Consider the following 19,626-nt stretch of genomic DNA (forward strand, 5'->3'; position numbering starts at 1 on the left):
AGAACAAAACAAAATGTAGGTTAAAATGGTAATCTGCTCTTTAGTTCCCTTTCCTTTCCTCCTTGGCACACATGGGTGATACGGAGCTGAAGTCATGTAGCCTGACGTTATTGCCTTTATTTTCAATGGGAGTTGAGTACCCAATTGCCTCTGTGCCCTTGGAAATCTCCCCTCTGAGTGTGCCTTCAAAGAGAGATTTTGACAACTCCAATCTGTTGTGAGCCATGATCAACTTAATCCCTTATGTTTGGTATAGGTTTACACACAGAGACATTGCTTTGTGAGTTCTTCTGCGCCTTTGGGTGAAAGCATAATTTTTTTCACCTGTCTATTCAGTGTGAACTTGTTTTATTTTAGGTTCCCCCATTTACTGTGGAGTGGAACTGTGCTCAAGACCATGTTAGATATCCTCCAGACACTGTCACTCTCTCTCAGTGCGGTGAGTACTTAATTAACCCTTTTATTGCTGACAGAAAGTGCATGTATATTGACCAAAGTTTTCATAACAATGGAACAGAGATACCAGATACAACTGAAGGTGCATGTTTGCAAAACAATTCTTATGCATCTTTCAACAATGAAGTGGCTAAGAGGTGTAGTGTTACCCCCCCTTTTTTTTTTCTTTGAGTTAAATTATTCATTTCACAGTGATAACGATTTTGCCTGAAGATCTGCTTATTTGGCGTTTTAAGTTGCTTGATAATATCCAAGAAAAGACACCTTTCATAGTAACTTGCATTTCTGAAATCACCTTAAATCCAAAGATCATAAATTATGTTACAAACATTATTAATCAGTTAAAACTCAGAATTCCTATGTGAGGTAAGAAATGTGCAGTTTGATCATTTTAATTTAGGATTAGTGCATTATTGTATGTAAAGTGTTTTGAAGAAAGAAAAGTGCTATAGAAGTACTGTTTTATTTATTTTCTAATGTTTCTTTTAAACCATAAGATAGTTTATAGTTATGGTCATGTTGAAAACAAAACCAAAATGCAAGAGTCTGCTTTGTGGGATGGATAGTGTCATTAGCAAACTGACTTAACAAAGCAAAAAGTGTAGCCTGTAATGAACAAGTCAATCAGACATGGGTGAATTGCTTCTTTTTGAGACTTTAACATACTTTATTTTAGGACATTCACAAGGACCAACCATACTATGACATTCCAGACACCCCGTATAGAATCACTGTCCCTGATACATATGAATCAAGAGAGGTAAGTGGTGTCTCTTGATGAGGTGGCCAAAAGTAGTTTAATTGACTTGTCTGTCAGCTACACTGAACAGTCTTGTTTTGAAGGTGCCTTCTAAGGTAAGGCTCGTGTGCTGTAATTTAGCTACCAGACATTATGAAGTTCATTCTGAATTTCCCTGTTTCAGAATTGCACCTTACTAAAGCATAACAGTTCTCTGCTTCCCAGAACACACTTTTTGTAAATAGGCTGCAATATCCTAATGCCATTAAAAGTCTCTTGAACTGTCTCTGGCTGGTGCCCTTAATGCTTTTTACTATGCCACTAAGCACAATGCTGTTTGTGCATTATTGGCTGGCTGACTGTTGTATCAATGCACTTTTCCTAGAGTATAGTGAAGGATTTTGCTGCCCGGTGTGGGATGATTCTTCAAGAAGCAATGAAATGGGCCCCTTCTGTCACAAAGTCCCACCTTCAGGTAACTAACTTGAATTTGTGAAGAAATAATTTATGATCCTCAGAAATGTACAAAGTTCACCTACCTTGAAATCACAGTATATCATTCGACTAAATGCATTTATACTTATTTTGTAACTTTTTGGCTATTCTGATTCCTTATTTTTCCCTGCCCCCCACAGTAATGGAAGCATCAATAAAATCAGTATCATTTTAATTTTGTTTTTGAAGTAGTCTTCAGACAATATCTTTGCCAAGTTATTCAAATTAATGTTCAGTACTTCAGCCATTCTGTTCCGCTTTGATTTTATGTTAAGAATATAGAATGTTGTGGAGGTTTAATTACTCTCTGATTCAGTGTTATGCGAGTGATACATTCTGATTGATGTGCATAAAAATGCATTTTTAAATTCTTAGCAGGTGATCAGAATGCAACATCTTTGCTGCTTTGCTATTAGAGAGAGGTTTTCTCAGACTTTTAATTCTCTTTTAAATACAGTAAAACCTTTGCTAACTTAAAAGACCATGGTAAACTACTGAATTTTGTGACTTAGCAAGTAAGGACTTTATCCTGCTGCTAATACCTTTTGCTGAGTCGTGGTATCATGGGAGCAGAATAACATGTCTGTTAACCCTGTGCTGGGAGGTGGGGGTTAATCTTTAGTGCAGGTTAGAGTTTCTAGAGTAATCTGCTTTCTGTTACCTTTCTTCCTCCCTCAGCACTGATGTGGCAGTTTCTGGAGAGCCTCAAGAATAGTCTATAGTACTTCAGATCTACCTGTGACATTTGTATTCCTTCCTGTGAAAGAAGAATGGACACTAGTTTTTCAATCTTCATTTCTAGTAGAGCAAGACAGTTAGTGTTTCCATCTCACTTCATCTTACACGGAGTCTAAAATGCCTCTTTTTGCAGAACATTTGTGCTTGGTTTTCAAAACCATGATCTTTGCTTCAAACTTTAGATCCCTATTAGGGTTTGCTTCATCCTCTGTACAAAAGAGAGAAAAATCCCTTTTTATTTTAGGCTTCTAGGATGAGATTTTCAAAAGGGCCTAATGTCTTAGGAACTCTTAGGAACAGAAGTCCTGCTTTCCTAGTGCTGAGGGAGCAATATTTAGAAAGGAAAACAAGGACTAAACCTAATTAGATTGTCAGATGTGTGTATAATAAATCTTTCGGTAGTTTAATGTGTGTAATACTTGAAAAGAGCTAGCTGCTCTTGAAAATTACAGTGCTCTTCAAAAGAATCTGATTCCTTGTCTCTTAGGAGTACCTAAACAAACATCAGAATTGGGTGTCAGGCTTGTCTCAGCACACCGGGCTGGCTATGGCTACAGAAAGCATTCTCCACTTTGCAGGCTACAACAGACAAAACACCACCCTGGGGGTGAGTATCGGGCATCAACAAAGTAATCCTATATGCTGCAAGTCATGCATATCATAAATAAAATACCAGGTGTCCACTCTGGAGCATCCCTTGTTGAGAAATGAAGAGGAATGTGTCTTTTAAGCATGTTCTTCCTCCTTTGAATGGTTGGGAGGTAAGAGATATTACAAGTTAAACTGTAAATCTTGTGTCTTTAAGCACAAAACTATATATTAAAGTCTTTGATGTACTTTTAGCAAGGGTTTAGTATTACATATGTCATTTTTAAGTGATAGAGTATTTCCATTTATATAACTATTTGTAGAGTCTGAAAAGGCAAATGATAATGCTTCGCAGAATAACAGTGCAAGGTCGGCCAAGTGCCATTGAATGAATGTTGTTACATTTCCACCCCAAAACATGTTTTTTTGCTGCATGTTTTCATTGATGGCACTGACTGCCCATGGGCATGTACGTATGAGGACTTTGTTACATTACACTACTTCATGTGTACTGTTAAGCTGCATTAAATATTTATACTCTGACAATATACTTTCTCAAATCAATAGATGAAAGTCTTCATTTAATGATGATCTGAGTGATTTAAGGCCCTGCACATAAAAATGAAAATAAAACCCTTTCATTGTTAATCAGAAAGGCAGACTGTCTTTTCCTCATCTCTTGTTTTATTACTTTGGACCTCGGTTCGCTGCTGTAAGCAAAACCATGGTTATTACACAAGCATGACATCCGAAGTATGTAGTACAAATAGTTGTGACAAGTTTATCTATCTGCCAGTGAACCGAGCAAGCCCTAGGCAGGACTGCAGAAGACTGTTATTAGCTGAATGCTGGATTTTCAGTGTTCTTGCTGAGCCATGTAGATTTTCTGTTGAGACTCAATATCGGGGTGGTGATTTTAAAATAGAAATTAGATGATTCTTGCCTGATTGCACCTTGCTAATCCACACTGATTTGTAATCCATAGGAATTTTGGCCCTTTTGAGAAGGGGAATATAGAAAAGTAATTGTATTTTTGCTTATTTGTTTTGAAATTGCAATACAAGTAGTTCTGAAATTTTGGCTGTATCAAGACTTGTCCTGAGTTTGGGGCATAGATGTGCTACCCCAGGAGATCCCAAACAGAGTTGTGACTCGGAGTCATATTTCCCTTATTTTATGCAAAGAGATAGGGGGATGGTGAGTGCATGATAGTCTATTGTCAGAGGCAGAATGCTCCCTCCTTTGCACCTAGACAGCTCTGCAAGCTGGCACATGAGCTCAGCCATGGTTCTGCATGCTCCTTGCCCCTTTTCCCCTCTTTGATGCTATTCATTAGAATAGGAGTAACAGCTTCATGGAGGCTGCTCTTCCCTATACCTAGGGCCCTGCCAAATTCACGGTGCATTTTGATCAATTTCATGGTCATAGGATTTTAAAAATCGTAAATGTCATGATTTTAGCTATTTAAATCTGAAATTTCACAGTGTTGTAATTGTAGGGGTCCTGACTCCAAAAGGAGTTGGGGGGGGTGTCACAAGGTTATGGGGGGGCACGGTATGCTACCCTTATTTCTACACTGCCACTGGTGGTGGCACTGCCTTCAGAGCAGGGCAGCTGGAGAGTGGTGGCTGCTGGCTGGGAGCCCAGCTCTGAAGGTAGAGCTGCTGCATGCAGAGCTGGGCCCTCAGTCAGCAGCCACCACTCTCCGACCACGCAGCTCTGAAGGCAGCAGTGCAGAAGTAAGGGTGGCATGGTATGAAATCTGTATAGTACAAGGTAAAAGCATACAAAAGACCAGATTTCATGGGGTGGGGGAGACCAGATTTCACGTTCCATGATGCGTTTTTCATAGCTGTGAATTTAGTAGGGCACTACCTATACCTGAACTCCTGATCCAGTGAAGCCCTGCGTGGCTGCAGGTGTTGGAGAAGGAGCTTTGTCACAACTGATTCTTTTATTTGCTCATTAACACCAGCATGACGCAGTATTAGGGAGATCAACCTATATGCTCTTTGATACAGTTCTGGTAGCCATGGTAATATTCCAGTTGTTCGTGTTCTCAGTTTTTGACACTGAATGGATGATCTGTTTAAAAGTCCAGACAGTGTATATGGATAACACAATATTTGTATATTAACAGTTGATAACAATTACAACTGTTGTTTATAGGCAACCCAGCTAACTGAAAGACCAGCCTGTGTGAAGAAAGATTACTCCAACTTTATGTCTTCTCTTAACTTGCGCAATCGCTATGCAGGAGAGGTAACTATAGAATTTTTCCTGAACTCATGGAGTTCCCCAAGTGGTCCTGTTGCTTTTCTAACTTGTACTTGCTTTCAAATGGAGGATTAAGTAGAATGCAGCTATAATAGCAAAGAGACATCATCCTGTACATCTAAACAAGGACTGTAATGAACATTATCTTTTCTAGTTTTAGGGCATAATACACACAGTTCATTGAGGAGATCATTTCACTTCTGGTCTTGTAAAGATTTTTTGATATTTCAGTTGCAAATAAAGCTCTTGTTCCTCTTTGTGTTTACTCAGTAATATTAGCAAAATGTAGTATTAAGAAACTATCATGAAGCCTGCATTGGATCTCCATGCTGAGTTGTGAATACTCCCAGACTCCAGCATGTGCCAAACAGTATTTAAAAAAAAAAAAAAGTCAGCCATTTAGAAATTTTTCTCAACACCATTGACCAAAGAAATATGTTTTACAGGTGGCTGGAATGATTCATTTCTCAAATGCTACAGGTCGGGTATCTGACCTGAATAAACTGATGATCAAGCAACTAAATGATGCACTAGAACCAGGCCAGCCTCAAGTCTACACCCAGGCCATGTTTATGTTGACTGCAATGCTAATAAGTAGCAAAGGTAATAAAAACAATTGGAACTTTGTTTTGTACTTCTGAGTGCTGATGCTCTTAGCACTAAATTACAATTATAGATGCTTTATACACAAATCCAGTGAGTATAAACTGAAGCAGAACAGTGTTCTATCCAGGAATCTTAATTCAGTGAAAACCTCTTGAAGTCACAGCTAGACATTATTTGCTTGGAGTTGATTGTCACAAATTGTGCAGACCAATTTTCTGCTGACTTGAAAACTATTTCCTGTTTTCTCTGTTAAAGAAATCTGTATGAATGTTTGTTTGTTTTGTTTTCAGACTGTGACCCTCAGCTCCTGCATCACTTGTGCTGGGGCCCCCTGCGAATGTTTACTGAACATGGCATGGAAACTGCAATTGCTTGCTGGGAGTGGCTACTTGCTGCTAAGAATGGAATAGAAGTACCGGTAGGGAGCTTCAGTCAATGATTCAGGTTTTTCTTCAAGAAAAAAAAGAGAGGAGTGAAATCTCATTTAGAATAAATTCATGCAAAATAGGCATGTTAAAAACAATTGTTGATCTCTTGAGTCAAGATTTCCCAGTGTGCTAATGAGTTGATGTTATCATGTGGATAATCTCACTCTCTGGCTGTTCTGCTGGAAGTGGATTTTATTTACACTGCTGTACTTTCAGCCTGTTCAGTTGAGAAGCTTTTTCACTTTCAGAATACATGGATGATTAAGACAGATGTTATGGCAATTTTCCCTTATATAGCATTAATTACGGACTCAAGATATATACCTTCAGGCTCACGTCATATCTGCACACAGAAGTTGCACCAGTTTAATTTAATTAGGTTTTTAAACCAATGTAATTAAACTGTTGCAAACCCCAGTATGAACACTCTTATTTTGGTTTCAAAGTGTCTGATTTCAGTTTAGCTTAAATAAATCTGGTTTAAACTGAAATAAAAGTATCTGCTAAATCAGTGCAAAACGGTTGTACAAACTGGTACAACTTTTGTACATACCAGGCCTGAATTTTTCTTTTTTCTGCTTTGCCAGAACACCTCTTCTGATGAGTGAAAGGAATTTGGCTAGCAATGCCGTTTTGTTTCTGGCATTAATACACTGAATGATGAGCTATGTGATTTTAGAACTATTATTGTTCTGTAATGGGCTAAACAGCTGTACTTCCTGAAATCTGACTAAATCTAGCAATAATGACGTGGTAACTGCTGCGGTGTAGTGGCTGAAACCACTGCATGTCAAAATGGCTACAATGACAGAAAACCAGCACTTTCTTTCAGGTAATTTAGGGAGAAGTTCCCAATATGTGCAGGGAGCTATGCTGCAATGGAGAAGTCGGCTTAGTCACGGTGATGATTAGCCCCAGACCTTTCTAATGAGTTTCAAAGTTTCAGATATTGTGGGGTGTTCAGAGCTAGTGTGCTCCCTGCTAATATAAAGGAGGAGTTTAGGTCCTGCAAACAAGTGAACGCACTTGAGCAACAAACACTAATCTTTGTTTTCACAGTTCATGAGAGAAATGGCAGGAGCCTGGCAAATGACAGTGGAGCAGAAATTTGGCCTGTTTTCTGCTGAGCAGAAAGAAGCAGATCCATTAGCTGCTTCAGAAGAGAGTCAGCCAAGGCCTTGCCCTCCAGAGGTCACACCACATTACGTCTGGATAGATGCAAGTATCCCATTTCCACAGTGTTACACTTAGGATAATGATGGGATGGGAGGATGCAGGCAACAGGCACCAAGACTGAGCTGCTCTGTGCCTTTGGACTTCTGTTTTTGGACCAGTAGCACTGTTCATGGTTGTAGTACTTTCGTGCCGAAATGTAGGGCGACGTTTTCATGTTTGCAGATGTGCATAAGAATGGGAGAAATGCAAGGTGGGTTCTGGTTTTGTTGAGCTACATTTTCCTTTGTTTTTTTTTTTGTTTCCTCAGTTTCTGGTGCAGAGATTTGAAATAGCCAAGTACTGTAGTTCTGATCAGGTCGAGATCTTCTCCAGCCTGCTGCAGCGATCCCTGTCTCTAAATATTGGAGGGGCAAAGAGCAGTTTGAACCGACACGTGGCAGCTATTGGACCCCGTTTCAAGTGAGTGATATTTGTTCTCTTAGAAGGAGCGTGGGGTAGGAGGACAAAGAGCTAAATGCTGGGTATAGGAATTGTTCTTCATCTCAAAGGATAAAACTTTCAGAAGTGCCAAGTCCCATTTTCAAAAGTGACTCAAGCACGTAGGAGGCTAAATCCATTAAAGGTCAGCGTGACTTAGCATCTTAAGTCATTCTAGGCACTTCTGAAAGTTTTTTTTTTTTTTTTTTTTTTTTAATCCTAAATACCAGTTTTGCATCAGTCTCTGGTGTAAGTCATACATCACCCCAGAGATCATTTAGTAGAACCATTGTATCCATTTTTCTGGATTACTAGCTTGAAGACTTTCATGTCCCATTGTTTTCCAGCTGTAGTTTCAGGTTGATGGTGAAAGAAATGCAGTTTACCCAGAGCGTTTGAATGAGAGGGATCTGGCGCCCTTGAATCTCTTCAGATAATTCATCCTGCATCAATGCCAGTGAAATATGAAAACCTACCACCACATTCCGATTATGAGAGAATAAAATGATAACGCAATAAAGCACTATCTTTGACTAGTGCTGCCTTCGTTCCAGCAAAACAAATTGGTGGCCTTTATGTATTATGTATGTCACATGCCTTGGCCAGGAAGTGCGATACTTGGCAAACATTGCAGAGTAAAAATGTTTCATGATTTTGTTTTCTTCTTTTTTAAAAATAAGAATTTTTTTCCCCTTCTTTTAGTTCAAATTTGCATTGCTCTGAAGTACTCTACAGATAAATATGTAATATCTGAATTTGGCTCTAACTATCCCTAGACCTGGTAGAAGCAACTCAACTCTGAAGAGAATTGAGTTGCACGCACGTACACCAGATTTCTATTCAGCCCATGATATGTAGTTTTATTTTATTTTGTGTCCTGACATAGTCCATCTTTTGCTTAAAGAAATCTGTTCGTGCTTGGCTTGGGCAGAGCCATGGTTATTAGTATGGTCCAGCATCCACTCCATGTACAGCGGCAGTTAAAAAACTGAACAGAATGTTGGGAATCGTTAAGAAAGGGATAAATAATAAGACCGAAAATATCATATTTCCTCTATATAAATCCATGAGACGCCCACATCTTGAATACAACATGCAGATGCCTAGGGTAACCAGATGTCCCGTTTTTAAAGGGACAGTCCTGTTTTTTGGGACTTTTTCTTAAATAGGCGCCTATTATCCTCTACCCCCTGTCCTGTTTTTTCACAGTTGCTATCTGGTCACCCTATGGTTGCCTCATCTCAAAAAAGTTGTATTGGAATTGAGAAAGGTTCAGAAAAGGGCAACAAAAATAATAGGGATATGGAACGGCTGCCATATGAGGAGATAAGACTCGTACTTTTCAGCTTGACAAGGAGATGATTAAGGGGGGATATGAAAGAGGTCTATAAAATCATGATTGATGTGGAGAAAGTAAATAAGGAACTGTTTTTTACTCCTCCTCATAACACAAGAACTAGGGGTCACCAAATGAAATTAATAGGCAGCAGATTTAAAACAAAAGGAAGTATTTTTTCACACAACGCACAGTCACCCTGTGGAACTCCTTGCCAGAGGATGTTGTGAAGGCCAAGACTACAAGAGAGTTTAAAAAAGAACTAGATAAGTTCATGGAGGATAGGTCCATCAATGGCTGTTAGCCAGGATGGCCAGGGATGGTGTCCCTAGCCTCCATTTGCCAGATGCTGGGCGATAAGGAATGGATCACTTGGTGATTGCCTGTTCTGTTCATTCCTTCTGGGGCATCTGGCATTGGCCACTGTCGGAAGACAGGATACTGGGCTAGATGGACCTTTGGTCTGACCCATTATGGCCATTCTTATGTTCTTAGCAATTTAGAATGCAAGGGTTCTCTTCACATGCTCTGTATATATTGAACTTTAGGTTACTGACACTTGGGTTGTTTCTGCTGCATGCTGATGTCGTTCCAAATGCAACCATTCGCAATGTCTTGAGAGAGAAGATTTATTCTACTGCCTTTGATTACTTCAGGTACTATTTATTTTCTTTTCACCAATTCCCCAAGAAAAGTGTGTGGTGGTTGTTTTTTTTTTTTTTTTTTTTTTTTTTTTTTTTTTTTTTTTTTTAAAACCTCCAAGAATACTTCACTACAGGAGCTGTTTTTATTTTGATATTTGACTTAATTCTTTTCTCTGTTTATCGATTAATATAAAAAAGCCACTTTCCATTTCACCTGTGCTTCTGTGCTGTTCAGTATGTATACTCAAGAAGTCAAAAAGGAATTAATGGTTTGATGTGCTTTGGACCTTGTTACTAGGGAAAATCCAGATTTCTTTTAATCTATTTGGTTTTGAAGATTACAGACCCTACTGGGATAAATTTTTAAGTGTTTCAAAGGATTTTAGACATGAAATTCCTGTGAAAGCCATTGAGAGTGTGTGGCTGAAATTTCTACTCCGATTTGAAAATGGGTTTTTTCTACACAATGTTGGCAAATGTTCCTCTTTAGTATCTGGCCTGGGTGCAATCTAAAGTAATATAAGTGATAGCAGCATGTGACAGTGTTAGGATGTCGAGAAGTATGTCACATTATTTGTAGACACCGAGGGGTTGCTTTTTCACTCTTCAGAAATTGTTAGGAAGGCTGCACATCCCAGTGCAATAGATTCAAGGTGTAAGGATAAAACACAATGAGACTTAAACTGTGCTCACTCATTGCCCCTGGTCTGAAGAAAAAACATAAAGCTTCTTTTAGTATCTTGCATTATAATTATTTATATATATATTTTTAAGTTATCCCCCAAAGTTCCCCACACAAGGGGAGAAGAGGCTACGTGAGGATATCAGCATATTGATCAAGTTTTGGACTGCCATGTTCTCCGATAAGAAGTATTTAACAGCCAGCCAGCTGGTGCCTCCTGGTGAGTTTTTTATGTGCAGTCTCAAAAACCCTTTTTGTTTCTTTGATTATTTTGTTCTGCCTCTAAACATTTTGTTTTATTTTAGATAATCAAGACACCCGGAGTAACCTGGATATCACCATTGGATCTCGGCAGCAGGCCACACAGGGATGGATAAATACTTACCCGTTGTCCAGTGGCATGTCAACCATCTCCAAAAAATCAGGTCTCTTTCTTTGTCACTAGCTACTTGTCTGACAATAGAATACACTTCCATTCAATGTCATTTAAGGCCAATATTTGCCGTTAACGTTTTGGCTCAGGTTTTACTGATTTTACACTGGACTGTTATTGCAAAAGGCTGAGGAAAGACGTGCCTCGCTGAGAGAAAAGAGCAAGGTTTTGAAACTAGCACATTTTTTTTCCTCCAGACCATTTAGTTGTATAATGCAGATAATGTAAGACCAGGGGCTACGGTATCTTAAATTCCTGAGAGGAAATTGCTTATTCTTCATCCGTGTGCCAGAGCTCTTGGACAGCAAAGTGGACATGAGCTTGTGAGGTGCCTGAATGTACGTTTGTACAGTTGCAGACTGCAGGTTATTATTTTTATAAGTTATTAAAGTGAATGTAATGCTGGTGAAGGTGCCAGATTGATAGCCCTGTAGACTTAAGTACTTGGCATATTCATAGAACAAGAACTGCATGCACCTGCAGTGCAAGCTTCCTCCCATCACCCTGCCAGTGTACTCAGTCTCGTCTTGGGAGCATTCCATGCCATTTCAGTCTTCCTCCTGTCTGCTGAGACTGCCAGTAAGGGGACAATTTGAAAGCTGCATTTAATGTATTTGTAGAAAAGCAACTGATTGCATTTTCTCCCTCTTCTCAAGGGATGTCTAAGAAGACTAACAGAGGTACCCAGCTACACAAGTACTACATGAAACGGAGGACACTGCTGCTCTCGTTACTGGTAGGTCATCCTTTGTTTCACAAGAGCATGGATGTGAAGTGGATTTCTAACATTTTGTAGTTATTGTAGTACAAATAGACTAGACTAGACTAGCATTTGAGAAAAACCTGGAATGTTTTATCTACGTCCAGAAAGCAATTTGTTTTTGTATTGTCCTCAGGCTACTGAGATTGAGCGTTTGATCACCTGGTACAACCCACTCTCCTCCCCTGAACTGGAGTTGGATCAAACTGCAGAGAACACCGTGGCAAATTGGAGATCTAAGTACATCACTCTAACTGAGAAACAGTGGAAGGATAATGTGAATTTGGCTTGGAACATTTCCCCTCATCTTGCTGTGCAACTGCCTACCAGGTGAGATGCAACTCAAAACAAAGAATCAATATAATTCCCTGTGCTGCATAGTAAATACTCAAGGCAAGCATTCACCTTTACCATCTCCTTACCCCTCTTGCATCCCTGCACTGCTGGCTGAGACCATTAAACAATAAGAATTAGTCTACTGAAGATTGTAACCCATTTCACTAGTAATTAGGAGGCTTTAATGGAGCCTGAGTTCAATTCTTTTACCATAAAGCCCAGATGTAATGTTTGAAGACCATTCCAATTAAACCAACTTCACACTGTTTCACTGGCCAGTGGGCACAGAGTTAAAACTGTATTAGAAACCTCTTTGAAAAGAGTGTTCTAGCCTTAAATTGGTTTGAGCCTTAAAACAAGTAAGACAACAGAAGTAGCTTGCTTAGCCCCTGAAGGAAAAGGAAATACTTTGCCTCTTGCAATACAAGCAGAGCTGTGGAGACAGGCTTCCATAGTTCTACAGAGAATTCTTCATCCAGGAAGTTTGTGACTGGCTGAGCCAACTAGTGGTGTGAAGAGAAACGCTAGCAGAGTGAGGTTAGGTGTTTCCGACCAACTTGTAAGTCCCTTATTGTACATGGATTTTATGTGGGGTATTTCTGTTAAAGCATGTGTGTTCCTGTGTCTAACTGTTCTCTTCACATAAATAGAAGAGAGAATTGAAGCTCACCTTTATCTACTAACACATACATGTTCCTGGTTACACTTAGATTTAAAAACACTGAAGCTATTGGAACAGAAGTGACCCGCCTGGTTCGGTTGGACCCAGGAGCTGTTAGTGACGTACCTGAAGCAATAAAGGTAATTAATTTTAACAGTAATTTATATTACAACAGTGCCCAAATTCTGCTAAGATCTGCACAGACATACAGAAATGCACAGTCCTTACTCTGAAAAACGTGAATGGGATTCAGCAAGTGAGAGCTGCAGCCATAGGTAGGGAAATAGGATGTGGGTTACAGAAACAAGGTTATGCGGTTGCTGAATTGTGCTCAGATCTTGTTACAAAGTATGTTCCCCAATGTATATGAAACTCCCCACAATACACTAAAATTCATTCGTAAGTGATATAGCCAGTGGACCAGCTACAGTGCAGGGGTGGAGATTTGATTATTCAGCTGTATCAGTGCTTATGTTGACCTGAACTCCAGTTCAATATGTGTAAATTACTGCACCTGGTGATTTTCAACCTGAGACCAGTTAGTGGTTAAATGGTACCGTGTTTGTGCCTGAAAATTAAATGCCTTATACTGTTTAATACAGTATCTAAAGATGTAGAACATTTAATTTGCACAAATAGATTCATGCATCACTTTTTTTCTCTATTGTAGCAGGCTAGGTTATGGTTTTATAATTATACATTGCGAGCCAAATTTATCCTTAGTGAGTGTTGACCAGAAATTATTTTGGGCCTGTAAATTCATACTGCTCCTTGTTCTGCTTACAGTACCTGGTTACATGGCACACAATTGATGCAGATGCACCTGAGCTCAGCCATGTTCTGTGCTGGGCACCAACAGATCCACCTACTGGTCTTTCCTATTTTTCAAGCATGTATCCACCTCATCCTCTAACAGCTCAGTATGGAGTTAAAGTCCTGCGGTCCTTCCCTCCGGTAAGAGACTATGTTCCAGGAGAGATCTGGAGAGAACAAACTCATGCTCAATTAGGACTTTGGGTTTTTATGCCCACATGTCTTAATTTCATTTGTGTGAAGAAATAAAAGAAATCTGTTAAATTGACTCATTATATTGGGAAGTTAAAGTAGATGAAGCTGCATTTGGAAATCAGCATTGATTGTCCTATATAATCTTGGTTCAGTTGTTTTGCAGTGTGTTTGCTGTCAGTCGTTCTGTGCCGGAGTACTTGGTCTGTTTCTTTAAAGGCTCTGTGTGTCTCAAACTGCTCCTATGAGTAAAACTGCTTTCTTTCAGTGAAAGGTGTTTCTGGAACTGTGTAAAGCTGGGCTTTTTGAATACTTGTCAGAATAGTTACAAGGGTCTGTAAAATACTAAGTGTTCATCAGCCCGTTAATAGCATTTCTGCTGGGGCTGTGTGGGGAGATGGAAATGGGCACGCACTTCCAGTTGAATGAAGAATGAAATTCCTGATGCCAATGCATTTTTAAAAAAACATTTTTTCCTTGACGCTGGCAAAAAACTAACTGATTTCTTTTTTTTTTCTAGGATGCCATTTTATTCTACATTCCACAGATTGTACAAGCCCTTCGTTACGATAAGGTGAGAGCATATAAATACTGCATGATCCAGACAGTTTGTTCAGAATGTTTTCAAAAGGTGTTTTATTAGCTCTGAATTAAGAGACAGGTGTATTTGTTTCTGAGGCACCTGTTTAATCTGCTTAGCTCATGTATATTAAACTTATAAGTAGTCTTCAATAGATGTGAGACTCTTTGTATTGCTAACCCATCATAGAATCTGAGGAGTCTGCATGAGCAAGCTTTCTGTACCCCTGCATGTAGTTGGCAATAGCTATTACGAACAACAGAGAGGTTTAAAAAAATGCAGTCTTCTGTTCCATTGCAAAGTGATACGTACACAGATGCACTACATAGATACCAGGTCATATCCTGTTCATGTTGGAGCTCCATGGTAGACCCAGGAAGGCAAGCATTCCCATCCACCCACAAACTATTCATAGTTTGGTCCATGCAATGTCCATAAACCAGTAGTTGTGGTGACCATGTGTAGTTGTTCTCCAAGTTTAGTGCCAGTGGGTCCAGATGTCCTGTTGTCACTGATTGTGCTGTGCTTTGCATTAATGCATCATATCAGGAAATCTTGCCCACTCAAGCCACAGAAAGCACTTTAGAAGGGACTGCGTTAACCCCTCTCCTGAACGGAGGAAGGGAAACAGGCACAGAGACTGAAGCGACTCTCCAAAAAAACAGGTCAGTGACAGAGCCAAGAGTAGAATCCAGGCCTCCTGTCTCCTAGTGCAGTGCCCTGTCTGCCAGATCATGGTGCCACCCTTCAAGTTCCTAGAAAAGCACTCAAAGACATCGTCATTGTCTTCTCTTTCCAGTCTTTAAATATATTCAGATGTGAAGGTTAGCTGCTCATGCTGATAGGATTAAATTGTGGCACTAGTCTTCTGGGTGACAGTGAATTTGTACTGTTGCAGATGGGCTATGTTAGGGAATACATCCTGTGGGCAGCTGCCAAATCCCAGCTTTTGGCTCACCAGTTTATCTGGAACATGAAAACCAATATCTTCCTGGATGAAGAGGGACACCAGAAAGATCGTGAGTACTGCATGCTTGGGCCCATTAGCCTAATCTCTCCTATTCCTTATTTCACTGATTTGAATTCCCTCATCTTTTTTTTTTTTCCTCGGGAGTTATGAATCTTCTATTTGTGCAGATAAGACCCATTTTGTTGAGGGGTTTTTCCTTGTGGAATTCAATGAAGTAGGTCCATGCATGCTTGTGTTTGTGATTCAAAGGAAAATCTCCCTTTTTCCCTCTTATTAGTTGTGTCTTTCTGGGTAGGTGTCCAAGATTTTATTCAGGCTTGCTTCTTTTGATTACATATGCAGCTGACATCGGGGAACTGCTGGAGCAGCTAGTAGAAGAGATAACCAGTTCATTATCTGGGCCAGCTAAGGAGTTCTACCAACGGGAATTTGATTTCTTTAATAAAATCACCAATGTTTCAGCCATCATCAAGTAAGTGTGGGAGTTCGGGAGATTGAGCTGTTGTATAGCTCCCTATTCCGCAAATAACTGTTGTCCTGAATAGGAAGTTTTGCTTTGCATGGGATCTGAGACCATGAATTCCCAGAAAGATTAAAAAAAAAAAAAAATACTGGTGTATCAAAAGTTAAATAAATTTTCCCAGCAGATTATGGATCTGTGCTAGTGAGATACAAAAGCTTGTTTTGCTTTATATTTCTATAGATTAGTATCTGGTCAGACCTGGGTAAACTATAAGTGAGCAGTGACTGTTTTAATGACCCCAACATCTGAAATATGCATTGCAGGTTGGGCCATAAAGAAATGGTGATAGATTGAACTTTGGTTTTAAATTAATCTGATTTATCTTTGTTTTGCAAGCAAGCACTGGGAGTTCAGTGTTGGTGGAATGACGTTGCGTAGGAAAGTGCAGCTAGGCAGGAATGAAAATGGTAAAACAACCGACGCTTTTGCACCAGTAGAACCAGTCCCACAGGCCTAGTTAGTGTCACCTGCCTCATTAAAATGGGCATTTGGATAGGTTAGAGGCACTCTTCTGGAAAGTTAGCAGGAAAGTCGCTTCACGCAGGAAAAGCAGCACTGAAGTATGTAGGTATGTCAGGGTTTTCCATTATTTTCTGCAAATTACAACTTGCTGGAAGCATTTTGTTTTGGATTTAAAGAACCACGGATGTGCTCCAGCAAATGATACACGTTATATTTTACTAAAATCTCCATGAAAATGTCTCTCTTCACAAAGGCATTTCTGTGTGTACTGTAAATAGAAGCTTTATCCTGAATACGTAGCTGTGTTCTGTCTTACTCATAAAGTGCTGTTATAATTTGTTGTTTCTGGAGCAGCAGACCAGCTTTAATGGAAATAGATTGTGATGTTTCACATTGGATTTTGTTATCACTTAATGAACGCGAAGCTTCTGTTCACAGAGGTTCCGGAAACCAATAGTAATAATAGGAAGGAAGTGCAGTGAAAGTACCTAACATAACTTTTTTTTAAAGTTTACCAGAGGATGGCAGTGGCTTAGCATGCAAGCTCGTAACCCAAGTGTGCGCTTTTGTTAAACATTTTGAAACATTCTCTGACACAGAAAATAGCTGAAAGTAATGCAGAGTATCTTCCCTATAAACGAATTGGTTTTACTTTTTAAAATGTTGCTAATTGTTACAAGTGGTACAGCTGTCGCAGGAGTCACCAGATATTAGGAGACTTTTTTGTGTGTGTTGTATCTGGCTGGTGAATCTTGCCCATATGCTCAGGGTTTAGCTGATCGCCATATTTGGGGTCGGGAAGGAATTTTCCTCCAGGGCAGATTGGAGAGGCCCTGGAGGTTTTTCGCCTTCCTCTGTAGCATGGGGCATGGTTGACTTGAGGAAGGCTTCTCTGCTCCTTGAAGTCTTTAAACCATGATTTAAGGACTTCAGTAGCTCAGACATAGGTGAGGTTTTTCATAGGAGTGGGTGGGTGAGATTCTGAGGCCTGCGCTGTGCAGGAGGTCGGACTAGATGATCAGAATGGTCCCTTCTGACCTTAGTATCTATGAATCTATGAAAGGTTGGATACGTTGGGATGGCTTAAAGGGACCATTTCTGTCTTAACTCCTAAAAGCTTTGGTGCCTGAGTGAATGTCCCACTCATTTTTATTGTTTTAAAGTTATGAGTAAATAGCTTAATAGCACTGGCTTTACCCAGGTAGGCGTTTTGCAGGCATTTCCATCTTCTACTCCATTCCAGGCACCTCTTAAGCAAAGAGTTCAGATAATGTTATGGATCGCGTGGGGAGGGAGGTTGGTAAAGGGCACAAATGTGAATGAAGATGTGACTTCGAATGATTTGAAAGTCCTAAGTGCTATACTCTGGTCTCCAGAAATGAAAAACTGGTGCAGTAACCCACTGTACCACCTAGCTGAATACCATAAAGAATGCCTTTCAGGTGCTTGACTTCTACATCATTGTAAGTGTGCAATTTCATGCCTAATGTCCACAGACATTTGCTATGACTGCATGTGCAAATTGGGAAATTTCCACGCTAATTTATAATTATATTTTCAGTTATCCAGTTTTCACCTCCAGTTGTGGTAACTGTGTGAACAAATTAGGAATGTAATTACAGAGACATTTTGCCTGTCTGTCACTTTGAAACTGGTCTAAACTAAACTTGAAAAAGATGCTCTTATTCTGGAATAAATGCCCATAAGGGGAGTTATAGTCGTTGAACTATAAGGGGTATAATTATACTGGTAAATTTCCCTGAATAGACAAGCCTGAACTTGTTTAATTCAGGCCTTTGATGCTATTTTGCTATTTACGTGGCTTACGACCTGTCAACACACAGGTTTTGTATCACTTTAACTATCTTGATTTAGACAGCAATATAGAAAAAGCACTACAATCCCCTAGTGCAGATGCAGTTATTTTGGTAAGAAGGTCCTTATGCTGGATATATCTTATTCTAGTACATTTATAGAGTAAGCGATGCCAATAAAAGATCTTTTTCTCCTTCAAGTGATGGTGCACATATGCCTTCCACTACGGGTATCTACGCCCAGTGCACTTGAGTCAGAGACTTTTGCTAGCAGGTGGTGCATAAGCTCCTGCTTTCCTCATCCTCTTAGAGGAGGACATAAAAGGGGAGTATTCGCTTCCTCCCTCTCAGTTCCTTCTCACCATCTGCAGTGAGAGTTGGGGCTCCCTATAACATTTGCTTCAGTTAGCAAGTGTTTCAAAATTCCTATAGTGTACATATTTCAGAGTAGCAGCCATGTTAGTCTGTATCTGGAAAAAGAAAAGGAGTACTTATGGCACCTTAGAGACTAACAAATTTATTTGAGCATAAGCTTTTGTGAGCTACAGCTCACTTCATTGGATGCATTCAGTAGTTCAGTTATAGTGTTTGGTATAGGTACCTAATGGAGTTTATTACAAAAAAAATCCCCAGGTTTCAAGCAGCGTGCAATGTGCAGGGCTATTTTCCCTGTTATGGATAGACACAAGAGTGGCCTGATTTGCCTTGGTGAGGGCCTAGTGAGAGAGGAATGCCCCATTTGTACCTCCTTCCCCACCAGCATAAAAAAAAGAGGGCTTTCTACCTCAAAGTTCACTTTATGAAGGAGGTGATGCACCCAGCGTCGGAACCAAGCCCCAACTGCCAAGTAGCAGATTCAGAATCCATGGGGAGCGTCCCTCCAGCTGCCCATGATTCGAAGTGCAAGTCTGGTTAGAAACGTCATTCTTTGCCCTCACCATTAGCCTCTTACAAGCACTCAAAGTCTCAGTCTTCTCCTAAAAAGACTTCCAGTAAGTCCTGTGGTACTGGTTCAAGACCACCACCGGCTCTGACTGAGGCAGCACCATTGACTCTCACCCCTCTGGGGCTGTTAAGACTGGTGTCTTCACCCTTACTGTGTTCCTTTTCAAAATTCCAACCTATCCTGTCTATCTCAGCACTGCCGGACAAACACTTACTTGTTTCGGTATCCCCTGGTCCGCTGGCCGCCTTGTCGGCAAGGGATGTTCTCTGTCTCCCCCTACTGGATCCTCCTTTACTACAATCTGCTCCACTTAAGGTATCTTAGGCACTGGTGGTCCACTTGGTGTCGTCAGAATAACACGGCTGCTACTCTGAAACCTATCAGTATTGCTGACACCCTCAGCACTGCCAGTGCACTTAGCATCATCAGTACAGTGGTTCATTCAGAACGCCTGACTCTTCTGAAGACAGCATAGTCTCTCTGACCGATTATGC

At 40.1% G+C, this 19,626-nt stretch overlaps 1 protein-coding gene across 6 annotated transcripts in view; it reads left to right on the forward strand.

The window, feature by feature from the left end:
• The window catches only part of PI4KA (phosphatidylinositol 4-kinase alpha), a 98,326-nt gene that overhangs the window by 61,410 nt on the left and 17,290 nt on the right, over window positions 1-19,626 (forward strand). For all 6 annotated transcript variants that reach the window (XM_038373630.2, XM_043497881.1, XM_043497880.1 and 3 more), the window contains exons 26-44: window positions 358-439; window positions 1,133-1,216; window positions 1,581-1,670; window positions 2,916-3,035; window positions 5,186-5,278; window positions 5,740-5,896; window positions 6,190-6,317; window positions 7,387-7,545; window positions 7,811-7,962; window positions 9,865-9,972; window positions 10,735-10,862; window positions 10,948-11,067; window positions 11,732-11,811; window positions 11,972-12,165; window positions 12,882-12,972; window positions 13,619-13,786; window positions 14,358-14,411; window positions 15,316-15,436; window positions 15,730-15,859. In XM_038373630.2, the coding sequence (XP_038229558.1) occupies window positions 358-439; window positions 1,133-1,216; window positions 1,581-1,670; window positions 2,916-3,035; window positions 5,186-5,278; window positions 5,740-5,896; window positions 6,190-6,317; window positions 7,387-7,545; window positions 7,811-7,962; window positions 9,865-9,972; window positions 10,735-10,862; window positions 10,948-11,067; window positions 11,732-11,811; window positions 11,972-12,165; window positions 12,882-12,972; window positions 13,619-13,786; window positions 14,358-14,411; window positions 15,316-15,436; window positions 15,730-15,859 (2,259 nt within the window). The remainder of the gene's footprint in view (window positions 1-357; window positions 440-1,132; window positions 1,217-1,580; window positions 1,671-2,915; window positions 3,036-5,185; window positions 5,279-5,739; window positions 5,897-6,189; window positions 6,318-7,386; window positions 7,546-7,810; window positions 7,963-9,864; window positions 9,973-10,734; window positions 10,863-10,947; window positions 11,068-11,731; window positions 11,812-11,971; window positions 12,166-12,881; window positions 12,973-13,618; window positions 13,787-14,357; window positions 14,412-15,315; window positions 15,437-15,729; window positions 15,860-19,626) is intronic.

This window comes from Dermochelys coriacea, chromosome 15, assembly GCF_009764565.3.
Source record: "Dermochelys coriacea isolate rDerCor1 chromosome 15, rDerCor1.pri.v4, whole genome shotgun sequence".
NCBI classification, from domain to species: Eukaryota; Metazoa; Chordata; order Testudines; family Dermochelyidae; genus Dermochelys; species Dermochelys coriacea.